The 14097-nt window shown below is 36.8% G+C and overlaps 1 protein-coding gene across 1 annotated transcript in view; it reads right to left on the minus strand.

Moving 5' to 3' along the window:
• Positions 1-14097, minus strand: part of STK3 (serine/threonine kinase 3) — a 136935-nt gene that overhangs the window by 70541 nt on the left and 52297 nt on the right. Inside the window, exons 7-8 of the mRNA XM_084281307.1 lie at positions 3390-3527; positions 732-857 (exon numbers count right to left, since the gene is read on the minus strand). Coding sequence (XP_084137433.1) covers positions 732-857; positions 3390-3527 — 264 coding nt within the window. The remainder of the gene's footprint in view (positions 1-731; positions 858-3389; positions 3528-14097) is intronic.

The following is a 14097-nucleotide window of genomic DNA, read 5'->3' on the forward strand; positions in this document are numbered from 1 at the left end:
TCCATCTTTCCTCTGTGTTATTCCTCAATGACCTTGGCTCTCATTGTGCATGTGGCAATAGGCTTCTTTGAAGCACATAGCGCTGCATTGCACAAGACTGCCCTAAAATAAATCATGTAGGGAGAGAAATAATGCTAGGAACACTGACTTATTGCCAACGCTGCCATATAATTACAAATACAACCTATTTATCACATGACCTGCTTCTCACCTCAAACCTATGCTAACAACAGCATCTGAGGAATTAAATGTTTTTGCCATTTTCACTTTATATGCACAACTTGATTTAAACTGTATCGTAATAGCTATTTACTGTGCTTCATAGATAACTATTTTGTGTATTAGATGTTACAAAAAAGCTAAGTAGTCTGAACTTCTGAAAATTATAGCATTTTCTGAAAAGCCCATGTGTGAATATGGGAGCCCAACAGTATTTATTTTTTTAATGTTAGTCTGAACAGCTGAAGTTCACATGGTTTCTTTTCCCACCTCCTAAAACTTACTAGGGCACCACATGAAATAGTGCTGAAAGGTGGCTCATACAGCATTACTCACAGAAGCATTATTCATTATGAATAAGAGTAGAACACTCAGACCTCACAGGCTAAAGAACTGGTAGAAACAGTAAAGAAAAGTATTTAAACATATAAGGACAAGAAGCAGGCAAAAAAGAACAGTAATTTGTCTATCAAACATGGATAGTTCTAGGGGAAGGAAAAAAAATCACTGACCGAATTTTCCTCTTCCTCTTCTAGTTCCCTCTGTTGCTCCTCATGTCGTTTTGCCTTTATCTCCATAGCTTCAGTGATCAGGTCCCTTAAAATTGAAACAGGCTTTGCATTCTTTATAAACGTGTGCTAGACAAAAAAAAAAAAAAAAAAGAAAATTATATAACATCATTACAATAGCTAGGGTTCAGATTTAACTACATGTATTATTCAACACCACAGACTTCAGTGATAAATGTGTGATAAACTTCACATCACACAGTAATTAAAATCTGCACTAACACAACTTGTGATAACTTTCAGCTGCTTCCTAACTAAGATTTTACTTTTACTTACCTTATATTAAAAAAAAAAAAAAGAGAGGGAAAAATCAGCAAGCCTTGGGAAATGTAATCATAAAACAACTGCTTTATAGTTAAGGACATAATTGTCCAAAGGAAATGTGCATTAAGTAGTAAATAAATAGAGTGGTGATTGTCTGACATAGAAAAACAAACTTTTTCAGATATTCAGTTACAGCATTTAATTAATCTTAACAAGCTGACAGCATAAATTAGTGGCTGTAAGCAGAGCAACTGTGGCTGTTGCTTACTTCAACAAACCTGTACTTTAATATGTCATAAAACATTTCTTCATCTAGGATGCTGAAACGTGGAACAAGCAAAACAAAATCCATTACTTTTAGCAGGAAGATTAATTCTAATTCAAGGCCATTTAAAGCATCAGTTCCTCCTTTAAGACAACCTGTGGACAATACCATTTACAGTCTTTTTACTCTCTAGTAAACACCTGCTGTTAGTAAAATCCTGGTTTTGTATCATCGTATGAAAACATGATCAAGGCAAAAAGGAGCTCTCAGAGCTTCAGAAATGTACTATTAAACATTAAAATATTGTTCCATGAAGAACATAACTGACGAATCCAGTCATCCTGTACCTATTTACCCATCTTCTCCTTTGATATAGTAATCCAATTACCCTCCTTTTTCCTCTGTGACCTTGCCCCACAAGCGGTACTTTTGTTCCTGCTCGTGTCCCTTAAACACGCCCACAGCACCTCCAGCTCCATCACGCACACTCCACGTTCCAGCTGGGGAAGAAGCAACACCTACTCGTGTTGAACGTAGTATTTGGTTAGCCGGCCAGTAAGTATTTGGAAAGAGTATCACTGATGCTTTTTTATTACTCGTGAGCACTAATGCAAGTCTCTTTTATCCAGCTGACAGCCATCAGTTAACCATGTGAATTTCTAATCTTCAAGGTCTCAAATACTGGTTCAGTCATCATACTAAAAATCATAAAGTTCCAGTTTTTGCTGTCCTTCCACTCTACATGGTGTTCTCAGGGTATGAAATATAAAATACTTCATACTATATAAATATACATATATTTATTTATAAATATAAAATACTTCATACTATGACTTATGGAAACTAGCTTGAAAACTTTTTGTTATCCTCATAGCGGAGTTGACTGATCTAAATTTAAAAAGAGCAACTTCCAACTTAAAGACAGAATAAATTTATCACAATTGTCTTAAAAGCAGAAGTTTCAGAAAATCAGATTCTTACATAGAATGGTAATGAAAATTAAGAATAATATTTACCAATAGCAGTGAAAAGTGTTAAGGAAGAAGCTTAATGAATTAGTAGTCAGGCAAGTAAAAGGAGCAACATTTTTCACTTGCCTTATTAGCAAAAAAAGCTTATTTACAGGAAATTTTAGATTCCATTTCAATCATCAAGGAACCTACTATAGTTTTTCTAGAAATGGACATACCTCGTTGTTTTTGTTTTTTTTTTCGTTAGTGATGGATTTTTTTTCTTCCCGAATAATTACCTTTGTTTTACAACATCCAGACAGACATGCTTTCCCTTAGTTATTTGAAGGCTGACTGTGGCAGCACTTGAAGGCAGGGGATAACACAAATAAGGGGCCAAAGGAGGAAACTTTCTTCATTTTTTTCTCTGTCCCACGTGCACCAAAATTATGTCTATTTCACAATACTAAATCCTTCTTGATAGATCAATCCATCCTGTTTCATTTCTGTAGTTCTTAGAAACTTTTCTGTTTTATTTATACTTTAGTGCCAAAACAAAACAAACAAAACAAAACAACTGTTAAATTTCCAAGCACTAAGCAGCTCCACAAGTGACCTGGCGCATAGGTCCGCACTGCCTACTGTGGCTCCAATTTAAAAGCTGGGGTAACTCAGCCCAAGAACAAATCCCTTATACTGTCCATCTGCATCAGACCCTTCTAGGGCACAGAACAACCTGTCTTGTTTAATTTGACATGACCAAAAGGGCAGATTGAGTATACTCCATGGGTGGTCCACACCGAGGGGTCACCTGGGCTCAGTTCCTTTACTTAACACGTGCCTAAACCCTGAGATCTACTGAAGGCCTTTACCCACCAAACAAGAATACAATTTTGATAGCAAGAACCAGCCCTAAACGGCATAATAAGCAATTCATTGTTTAGAAGCAACAAAGGAAAAATAAACTGATGAAGGAGCTGAAAGGAAAGGCTAAGAAACAGAAAAGAAATAAGGCACAATAGCTAAAATAAGGCTTGCTTTTAGAAAATTTCAGTTCTGATTTAAGACCAGGGGGGAAAAACACTGTAAAACTTGCATTTCCTCAGAAACTTAAATACTGACCTGTAGCAGCTGTGTTGCTGTAGCTCTTTGTTCAGGATTTTTCACTAAGCATTTCTTCACAAAATCTGTGAATTCATCAGACCAGAGCTCTGGCTTCCGAAAGGTTGGAGGAGGATTTGTAGGAATCATAAAAATAGCCTAGATAAAAAGCAAACAATAGCAAGTTAAACAAAACACATCAGCACAGCACCGAAGCCAAGGGAATAAATTGCTTTATCCACCTTCCTTATCAGGTTAAGAATCTGGAAGACAAATTTTAAGTAGGCTAGGATTTCCACTCAGATTGAGATTCAGGAAGCAAATCCATCTGCTACTAATGTAGCTACTTCCCATTAGATTTTTCCATTTAATCTGTATCCCACTGAGCACATCACTCTCCATTTTATCTATTTCTGTTTATCAGTCTTGAGAGATGATTCTGTTCTTTTGAAATTTCTTAGTGGAAATAACGGCACTGCTCATTGAAACAGACACAAGAAAATTACCATGAAAAGACAAGTTCACCTTCTCAACTCTTAGCTACATTTCTTTTTATATGAGAATTGCTCAGGAGGGTTGGCAGGACTACTATTCACTCCTGCATTCATGATTAGTCAGTTGTAGTTTTAAAACTTGCTTTTCCTAATATGATTTTGAAACAAGTGCGGTAAGAGTTAAGGCCTAAATGATGAGAAAAATAATCAAGCAGCTTGCCTATTAGCAATTAAATTTTATTTGAATTTGAAAAGGCAGCATTTTAACTATAAATAAAAATACATGCTGTTGAGAACCATACCCAAATTCTTCAATTAGAAAAAAAATGATTTATTATAAATATATGTATGTGTGTATATATATATATATATATATATATATATATATATATATATATATATAAATATATAAAAAGGTAATTGTACCATTTGTTTTTATGAGAGACCACTGTAAGATAACTGGAAATTCTGAACTTCCATCTGTAATACCAAATGCATACAGCATCACTTCTGAAGATTTACACATGACAGCAAGACACCTCTTGAAAACCAGGTCTGCTGACAGAAACAAACATTTTCTCCTCCTCCTAACAGCAGGCACAGTTTCGTCACTTTTTCAAAAGTGAAAGGAAGTGGAAGTTCTGTAAGCCTGCAGTCCTTCATCTGTTTCTCTCTACAAGCACAGACAGAATTACGTACTCAGTGGAAAAGTGAAAAGTGCAAAAAAATGAAATATGCACACCATTAACATAGTAGAGGCAGCAGAAGATTCAAACCATTTGAAACATGGGGAGAAGGAGGAGGAAAACTTCCCAATGATGTACCCATTGCTTCTTGAGAAGCTTGACTGGTCTTGAAAAAGTTTAACTTTTTTCAAAATCCTTATTCTAAAATTCTTGCATGTGCTGAAGAAAGGCAGGACCCATACAGAATGATACAATTATTTATTGTATCTTAATGATAAATTATTTCAGTATCGAACACTTTATTTTAATTCAAATACTTAAACGTACAGAACTTATTTCACTATCTAACACTGCCCAATACAAACATTACAGGACCAAATTCAGGCATTTTGTGTAATAAATTAAGATGCATGCTCCAATAGCTTCCTATTATCAGTGGACAGCCTTGCCAAGTCAGTGAATGAACCCAGAAGTAGCACTCCTTTACCTTGTCATTGGCCATAATTACTTATCCATGATACGAGGAGTGCCAGCACAAATGAAGTGCTCCTGGTAAAGCAGCGTAGAACAAATTCAGCTGCTCCTGTCCTTGAAAGTAATTATTTCCCTGAACTCTGAACCAATGATTTTAATCTTATCTATAGCTACTCCTAACAGCTAGCTCTGCAAGCTATTCAGTAGCTATTGAAAGCACACAGCTATGACAAAACTGGTGACTTCTGTTTGTGGGGCATCAAATGTACACCTCCTATTTGACAACAAACATTGACCTTCCTCAGCATGTAAGAAGAGTAGCTCTGGAGTTGTATTGAGCTCAACTGTGCAGAAAGTTTTCCAGAAAAGTATTTTGATCTACTGCACAGCAGCAAAGAACTGTAACAAATAACTGATTTCTTAATACCTTACAAAGGACAATGACAACTCAGAAAAAAATGAATCATTCTTTTATGGCAAGCAATACAAGTTATAAAGGGAGATACTCAAAGCTGGCGTCCTAAAACGACACTTATGTTTTGTACATTTGCTCTAAGTGCCTAATGCAGAAACATGTAGACTTATTTAATGCTTAAACTGCAGACTTCTAAAAATCTTCATATGTGATATAAGCTGTGTTATCTTAAAAAAATGGATTACATTAAAATTTTATAATACAAAAAAAGCATAGAAACTAGTTCTTCCGAATGCGTAGTCCAACTTGTTAATTAGGTCATGCACTTGCTAGTGCAAACTTCTCTCATTGCTCCCCTTTCTTAACCAGCCTGAAATGCTGGACATCATATTCGATCCCATCTTGCCTCTTTACTTCCTAATATTGGTTTACATGTTTCTGTGCATAAAAATTAAGCTTCCTTTCTCCTTCAAAACCATCTACAATTTAGCTTATATTTATTTCTGCTTCTTTCCAAGAAACTTGCAAAGGAATCACCAGAGGATTATAAAGCTAGTCCCAGACCTCCTGGAATAAAACCAAAATTCTTATCTTACAGGAATTCATTCCTTACTTTTTGCTTTAACGTCTTGTCAAATATATCTTTTTTTTTTTTTTTTTAATCCTAACAGAACTCCATCCTATTTTAAAATAAAAGATATTTCACTTCTTTCTTACATTCTTCTTTCATCTTATCCTACGTTTCTCTGCTTCCTTTGCTCTCCTAACATGCTACCTGTAGCAATTTCTTGCTTCCATTCAACTTATGATTTTCTCTAAAAGTTTCCTACAGCTATTATTAGTTAAGTACTTAATGCTCTAAAAATAAATAAATAAATAGATGTCACTGCTACAGCACCAGTTAGCACTTAATGCATGCTTCCACCCACTTCTGGCAGCACCACATCACCCACTGCAGGACACATCAAGGGAAATTGTTCCACAGACAGGGCTCTGACATACTAAGAAACAAACAGGGTTAATTCTCTCCTACATTCAATATCGCCTTCCACATTTCCCTGCGTATCTAAGACAGGCTGGCAAGCCTTACTCAAGTAATGCATCAAATATCGTCAAGGCAGTGGGATTGAAAAAGTCTCAATCTTCAGTTTTAACCCTTTAGTCATCCTTTAAATAAATCTCTAAGCTGTGGGATGTCAAATCTCAGGCCTTAGGGACCCTGATAGCTTTACCTGTGTTCATCTTTGCCTGTCTAACAGAGACCACGTGCTCTATCTGTCCTGAACTGCCCTTGCCACTCCTAAGCCTCGAGCACAACTCCATTCTGCATCGTCTTTACCATGGGCCTCTGAGACGAATTCTACGCCCCTCGGTGAAACCAGATGAACACAATATATACAACAATATAATATTTGACAAGAGAATAGGGCCGGAGGGACATTGGAAGTGCTGTGCTGAAGAAAAGAGACATTATCTAGGTCAGCTTTCAGTGGCCAGCTCTGGGCACTAGGCAACGTAACCCAGTTTCTACCAAAGCTATTGCCCAACTTACTCTGGAAGCACTTATCTGCCCACTAACCAGCTGCTGCTGCAGTTAAGCTGAATGTTGGACAGAGGGCCAAGTCCCTAGTGAGAGCAGAAATGAGCGAGTCAGCATATAATTTTCTTTTTATTATTATTATTAAAGGGCCCAGCGTTTTAAAATAAAGCCAGGCTGCAAACATTTCATTCATTAAGGTTCTCTTATGGACAATTTTTATTGGCGTGAAAATGTAATGAGATGAATTAGGAAATGCCAAAAGAAAAATAAGATCCTCACACACTGCATTTGGAATTCCCCGATCAGAAAACCCTTGCAGCTCGTTCCTCCTGTCAGTCAGTCAGGGTAACCCATCTGTATTTCGCACAGCCCAAAAACACATTAAGTAATCAACAGTAATTGATCTACCAATCGTGGTAGAAGTATATATATATATTTTTTAATAAAAAAACTCCTAGAATAACTTTTCTCTATCACATATTTAAATGACTTGTAATAAAGGCTTTTTATTTCTTGCTGCTTGTTATTTGTTCTGTTTCATTTATGTTACTGAAGGATAAGCAAACTTTTTTAGATTGCAGCAATTTCATTATTTTCATGGTGTGACATAGTATAGCTAGTATTTGCAATGATTTTTTATTATTATTTATTCATTTATTTTTTAATAAATAGGGTAAGGATAGGATACAAGACATCCATTGGTGGTTTGTGAATCCATAGATTTTGGCACCACACTTATACAAGGTTATCAGTCTCACGCACAACACAGACTCCAACATACATTTAAACACAGTAGTACATTTCAGATTACAGAACACCATTGAAGGCTGAGGAGGTGATCAGATATTGAATGATGCAACATTTTGTTGGTTTTAGAAACACAAGCAGCTGGGAAAAAAATATCTTCTTTTCTGATTTACATCCTAGAACTTGCTTCTCCTCTTGAACAGGCTTCACAAAGGCTACCAAAACCTGACTAATTATTCAATTATACACCTCAACAACTGCCTGGAAATGAACCAACAGCATGGACAAGAAGGGAGAAGTACTTGCAGGTCCTACGTGGGTTTTGCTTTGCTCAAATAGCTTCTCTATTTGTTTTGGCAAAAACTTGGCAACAGTGAAAAACAAGTTTACTGAACAACCCATTGTGTGCTTAACAACAAGGAAGTTGGTTCCTGTTCTGTTTCAGTGCAAGTTTAATGTATTTATTAGAAGCATCCTAATTACTGCCTTCCTTCAGCCCACAAACGCAGTTGGTGGAGACCTAGCATACTCACCCTCTTTTGCCCAGGATTACAAATTGGATCATCTATCAGGGAACAAGACCTAACAGATTTTCAGTATCCCCAAATTTTGATAAAATCCTTAACTGGAATTTGAATGTGTGACTGATTCCAAGTGTTTGAAAAGCTTATCTTTGTTTACCCCACAGCAATTTTTACCTTTTTCCCTCAGCCACATACCAATTCTCACTCATCCAATTACACACACACCCTCCCAAGTGCTGCTCTTTATTGACCTCAGTGGCAACAGAGAAGCGTTAACTGGAGACTGAGATGAACTACTCAAATCAAACCTGTGCATCCACTGGCTCATATAATGTCATTTTCTACATTTTCACTGACTCACTTACTTCTAACAGACATTGCTTGAAGAATTACACTGAAGTAAAGTACTCGCTTCATTTTTGTGCAAGAAAAGCTGAGCAATTTACCCTGAATTAAGGAGCAGAGAAATGCTAAAGCTATCAAATTAAGAAAATTGAATTCACTTATCACTAACATTTTTCCAAAACTGTGTCATAAAAGCATCTTCTGAATGCACTCCAGACTGATCCATCCACCCAATGGATAACTGCTTTTTCAATATCTTCGCAAAAGCACACCCTTGTTTTAGGCTATCAAAGAAGCTGTTCTCCATTTGTAAATATATATATTTTTTTCTCATTAGAGTTACTTTGAACATATCAGAAAAAAAAAAAAAAAAGGGGGTTCCCTATTGAAATCAGATTTAGTCTTGATCATCATTGATTAGGGCATGGTGGTATACATATTTAAAAAAATAATTTCACAAATTAGCATGCAAGTCTGTATGTTCACCTCCACTCAGAAAGCTGACATGTAGATGGCCCCACTGTGCAGGACATCATTAACTTGAGAAAGAGACCTTCACCCAGGTCCCCTGCTTGCTTCTGAATTGTTTAGCCATTGTCTTTGCTGGACAGCAAAAAAGAACAAAGACCACAGCCTGAAGACACCAACAGTTTGTTGAGGTTTTGGTTTTTTTTTTTCCTAGAAACACAGCAGGACTTGCAAAAATTAAGCTATTATACATCTGAATACCAGCTCATTGAGCCTCAAGCAGCTATTAGCCACAAATTAATAACAGCTACACGACTGTAGTAGCAACGCTTCTGGTACTTCGAGACACTTATGTCTCCACAGAGCTAAACAGAGCGCTTGCCACCTGCCAGCCTGTCCCAGTGACAATCCTTGAAGCAGATCACTGAGACCTCCTGGGAATACCCTTCATAGGCTCCTCAAGTCGAGGTAGCCCCTGAAGGTCCAAGTAGAAGTAAATCCTGAAGGTTCAGCTCCAGTTTCCTCTGCTAGCTCAGGCTGTGCCACTCTATGTTGTGACTCCATGTCCCTCTTCTACAGACACAGTTGTGCCCACCCTGAGCTCAACTCCACACGCGGCCTAGCACCTCCGCACCATTCCCAACGTCTAGCAGGGTAGAGAACACCTTCTAGGATGTCACATCATCTTTATCTGCAGATCCTTGCTGTGAAATATCAACTTATTCTGGATTTTGTTGCTTGCCGTTTTCATGATTTTTCTCAGGTCGTCAAACTCTCGCCTGTGCTCACTGTGGGCCTGCAGCCTGAAGCAGACAGACAGGAGCTAACAGGCCACATTCTGCTGGGATCTTGCTGGTGGAGTCCTCCTACATCTCACATTTTCTTAATAGTATATTTTGAGGTCTCACTTGCTCTGCTGAACTGGCTGAAAATTAATAAAGCAAGGAAAAAGCACTAAAAATGAAATGGGAGGACTGTTACTAACGTGTGACATTTCAGAGTACTGATACATGAATTGGTCCACCTACCAAACACAAAGAATACAGTAAGCTATCTTTCAGTCAACATTAATAATGAAGTACCGAAAGAAAAATGTTTTGAAATCCCATCTGAAATAAACAGCACTTAAATTCTTCTGAAAGCTGGACCATTGTAACGGAAAGGAAAGTTCTCCCCTTTCACAAAGCTTGAAAAAGGGACAGTGCCAAATGTTTAAAAAAAAAAAAAAAATACTTCCAGCAAGATTGCAATTCCAACATTAAGCAAGAACTTGAAGATTTCTATCACTATTCATTCAAAAAGTCCCTTTCTTCACAGAGTTAGCACTGGCAATTCATCAGACTGAAGAAGAAACCCGTAACGGGGTGCTGGCATACCCGCCTGCCTCTCCAAGCTCCCAGTGAAGCAGAATTATGAACACAGTCCTCAAGGAGGTGAGGTGTAGGTGGAGATTTAGTCCAGAGACCTTCTGGACAAACAATAATACAGATTTTTTAATACTAAATGGTGGGAAATCTAACATATGAAACACTTAACATTTATATTAACCACCGTACAGAACATTCAACAGCACACAGTGAAAACGATATTCCATTTATTTTATGAAAACATGACAGACACCTCACATATTAACACCAGTAGCATTATTAATGCAAACAAAAAAATGAAAACTGAGGGGAAAAAGAAAAAATGAACACACCACAGCTGTTACCAGTGGTTTAACAGCCGTTCACTGGAATGGCTTCTCTGCAAAGATGACCTTTGCTGTTCAAAGCAAAGTATGATGCATTTCAGATGTAAAGCAATAAAGTAATAAACACAGCGAGAAGACAGATAATGGAAAGAATAATCAAATGATTAACAACAAAGATGGGTTACTGAAAGATAAGACACACATTGACCTGTATATTTATTATTGCTAGTAAGTTCATAACATTTTGACAGCGTTACAATAGGTCAAGAATGTAAAGATACCGATCTCAAACATTTTGCAATAGCAGGTGCAATTGTAAACCCACTGCAGAGAATCAGCCTTCACCTTGATAACATCATCCCACAACAGCTGCTGCAAAAGACTCTACATCTAAAACAAATTCTTTCTACTTGAAGGTGACACTTAAAAAAAATTTGCTTTCAGTTTCGAAAGAATACTACAGATAATTTCTTTGGTGACAACTCGACAGTCACCACTGTAAAAACCACAGGTTAATCCAGACCAGGGGTAAATTCTTTTGTTTGTAAACAAGCTCACTCATACAAGCGATTTTTTATTTTATTTTTTTTGAAGTTATGACATGTCATGGAATTTAATTTTAGCATATCCTGAGACAAACCTGCATCAGGGTGCTTGAAAGGCAGCAATTATTGCACTGGCTGTTATCCAATTAGCAGTAACAAGAGGAAGTTCCCACTGCTAATTCACATAAAGGACTGTGCCACCTACATGTGTGCCCATTATTCAAATCCCTTTTTATGCTGAGTAATAAAAACATTTATCACCACCAATCCTTTCCCAGAAATATCCCTCCTGCTTACTGTGCAACTGTCAGTTAAGTCACTAATTTATCCATTTTTTTTTTGTCATTCTTTTTTGTTGTTTTTGTTTTTAATTTTTGATCTCTCTTAAATTATCACTTTTACCATCCAAAGAGATCTGGAAGCAACTCAATGAAGTACTTAACCAGGCTGCCAAGAAACAACTTGCGTTAATCTCCAGTGGCCTTATTTTGTTGCTTGATTATTCTTCTTACTCTCCGTTCAAGTCCAGCAGACCTATCCAGGTCTTTTCTCCAGGCAATGCAGTTAAATATTTCCTCATGATTTGGGGAAGTTTTCATGACTTTTGCCTGCAGGTTTTTCAGCCATTATCCTGTCCCAACTTTCCATCTTATTTTAAAATGGCATAAAGATTTTTTCCATCCAATTCAGCAGGGTTCAATTTCCTGAACCCAACTCTTCAGTACAAAATATTCTTGAAATCTGCCCTTCACATGAATTTCATCCTCCCGTTTCCTTTCTTTTTTTAGAGAAATAACATTAAGTCTCCATTTCACCTGCAATGCTACAAACTCACTGAAGGCAGTAAAGTTGCAACAGAAGAAAGCAATCTAACCCTCAATGTTCATCCCAGCAAGGTGAGATAGCAAGTCTGTAAAGCAGTGCAATAAAAGTCTTTTCAAAGCTTGTACAAATGAAAAATAAAGCATCAAAATATCCATAATCTAATGAAGGTTTCTGACTACATACTAACACTTGGTTGTGGATTTTTGTTTGTTTTTAAATAAACCAAATTACACAACTTTTAAAATAGAGGCATTCACTGAAAACAAAATCATTCCAGGCTACTCAAGATTTTTTTGCTTAAACTACCCCAGGCAGCTAGAGGTTTAGAATATATATAAAAAACACCATGTAAAGGATTTTTCAGAAAAATATAACTAACTCGTGAATAATTCAAAAGTAAGTACAAAACCACATAACTACTTAACATTTTATTGATTTTTTTATTGACACATTTTACTGAAAGATTATAGCACCAGTAATTACAAATCCACACATTTTTGCAGTGTGCAGGGACAAAAAACTCACCGTGATTTAAAATAATAATAATAATAAGCTGAACACTACCACAAAACACGACAAAAAAAAAAGTAAGTCATGCAAAAGCCCTCAGGAGTTTCAATCACTTGAAAGAAGCTGAAGCATTCAGGCACCATCTATGAGAAGATTCAATAGCATGTCCAACAATTCCACTCACCAAAAGGAAAACTCAAAATGAGCCACAAACTAATTCATTACCATCATTCTGAGTACACTGCATCAACACTGACCAAGAAAGATACACTTAACTAGCAGCAGCAGGAGGGAGGATGTACGTGCTTTTAGAGGTCTTTTCAAGGGTGGGAAGAGGGGTTTGGTCGGTTGGTTGTGGTGGTTGTTGTTCCTCTCTTGATGGAAACATCTTGCTATCACTTAAATTCCAATTTGCACAGAATTTGAGAGGTCTAGAACATGAGCATGGAACATTACCAAGTAGTTTTGTTCGGCATTGAACCTGAACAACTCGTTTCTTATCAGTTGCAAAACACGGGAATTGTTCTCAAAGTACAAGAGACTCAATCCAGGGAATATTCTTTCGATTAATTTGTTGTTCTTTCACTATAGTTTCCTTCTACTGCTGATTCAGTAGTATTTTGAAGTTCACAGACATAGCGTTATTGCCTATAATACATTGCCTTAAAGGCATTACATCAATTCTGTTATCCAGCCTAAGAAACTTACTTTCCATCCAAGAAAACCACAACAATATAGTTTACTTTAATAACAGAATCTTTTCTTTTCTTCCCACAGTCTTTTCCATAGTTTCCCAGAAAATGAGGCAGTGATTACATCCAGAAATACATTAACATTCACTAAGACATGAAGTGGAAAAACTGCATTTGCAGTTTTATTTACTAATAGAGGAGTCAAAAAGTGAGTAACTTATATTTGTGAGAAAAAGCTGCACTAAATTGCCTGGCCAGTAAACGTGAAACTTCTGCCATAACCACACACAGTAGTAACAACAGAAGACATTCAAGAAATATGCAGTAGTTGTTCTTTGTTTAAGACACGTTAGACCTCCAGCAGTAGTATTGTGTTCAGTTTTAGGCATCACACTTCTGGAGAGATGCTCACCAACTGAACGTGGTCCAAAAGAGAGCCACTAGAATGCGTGGATATTTAAAAAACCACAATCTGCAAGTAAAGCTTGAACGAATTAGGATTGCTTAGACTAAAGAGGAGGTGACTATAGTGTGAAACATGATAATGTCTCCAACATGTTAAATGCCACTTTAAAGGGTGAAAAACAATATTCTTCAAGTCTATAAGGAACAGAACAAAGAGCTAATGAGTTTAAGTTTCAGCAAAGAATATTCAGATTAGAAAGTAGGAAAGTCTCAAACTAACTGAAATTAACTCTATTCTACCAAAAATCACACACAAAACAGCTTCAGAATGGCACAATGAAAATTTGTGCATGATTGGAAAAATCT

This window comes from Netta rufina (assembly GCF_964035555.1).
Source record: "Netta rufina genome assembly, chromosome: 2".
NCBI classification, from domain to species: domain Eukaryota; kingdom Metazoa; phylum Chordata; class Aves; order Anseriformes; family Anatidae; genus Netta; species Netta rufina.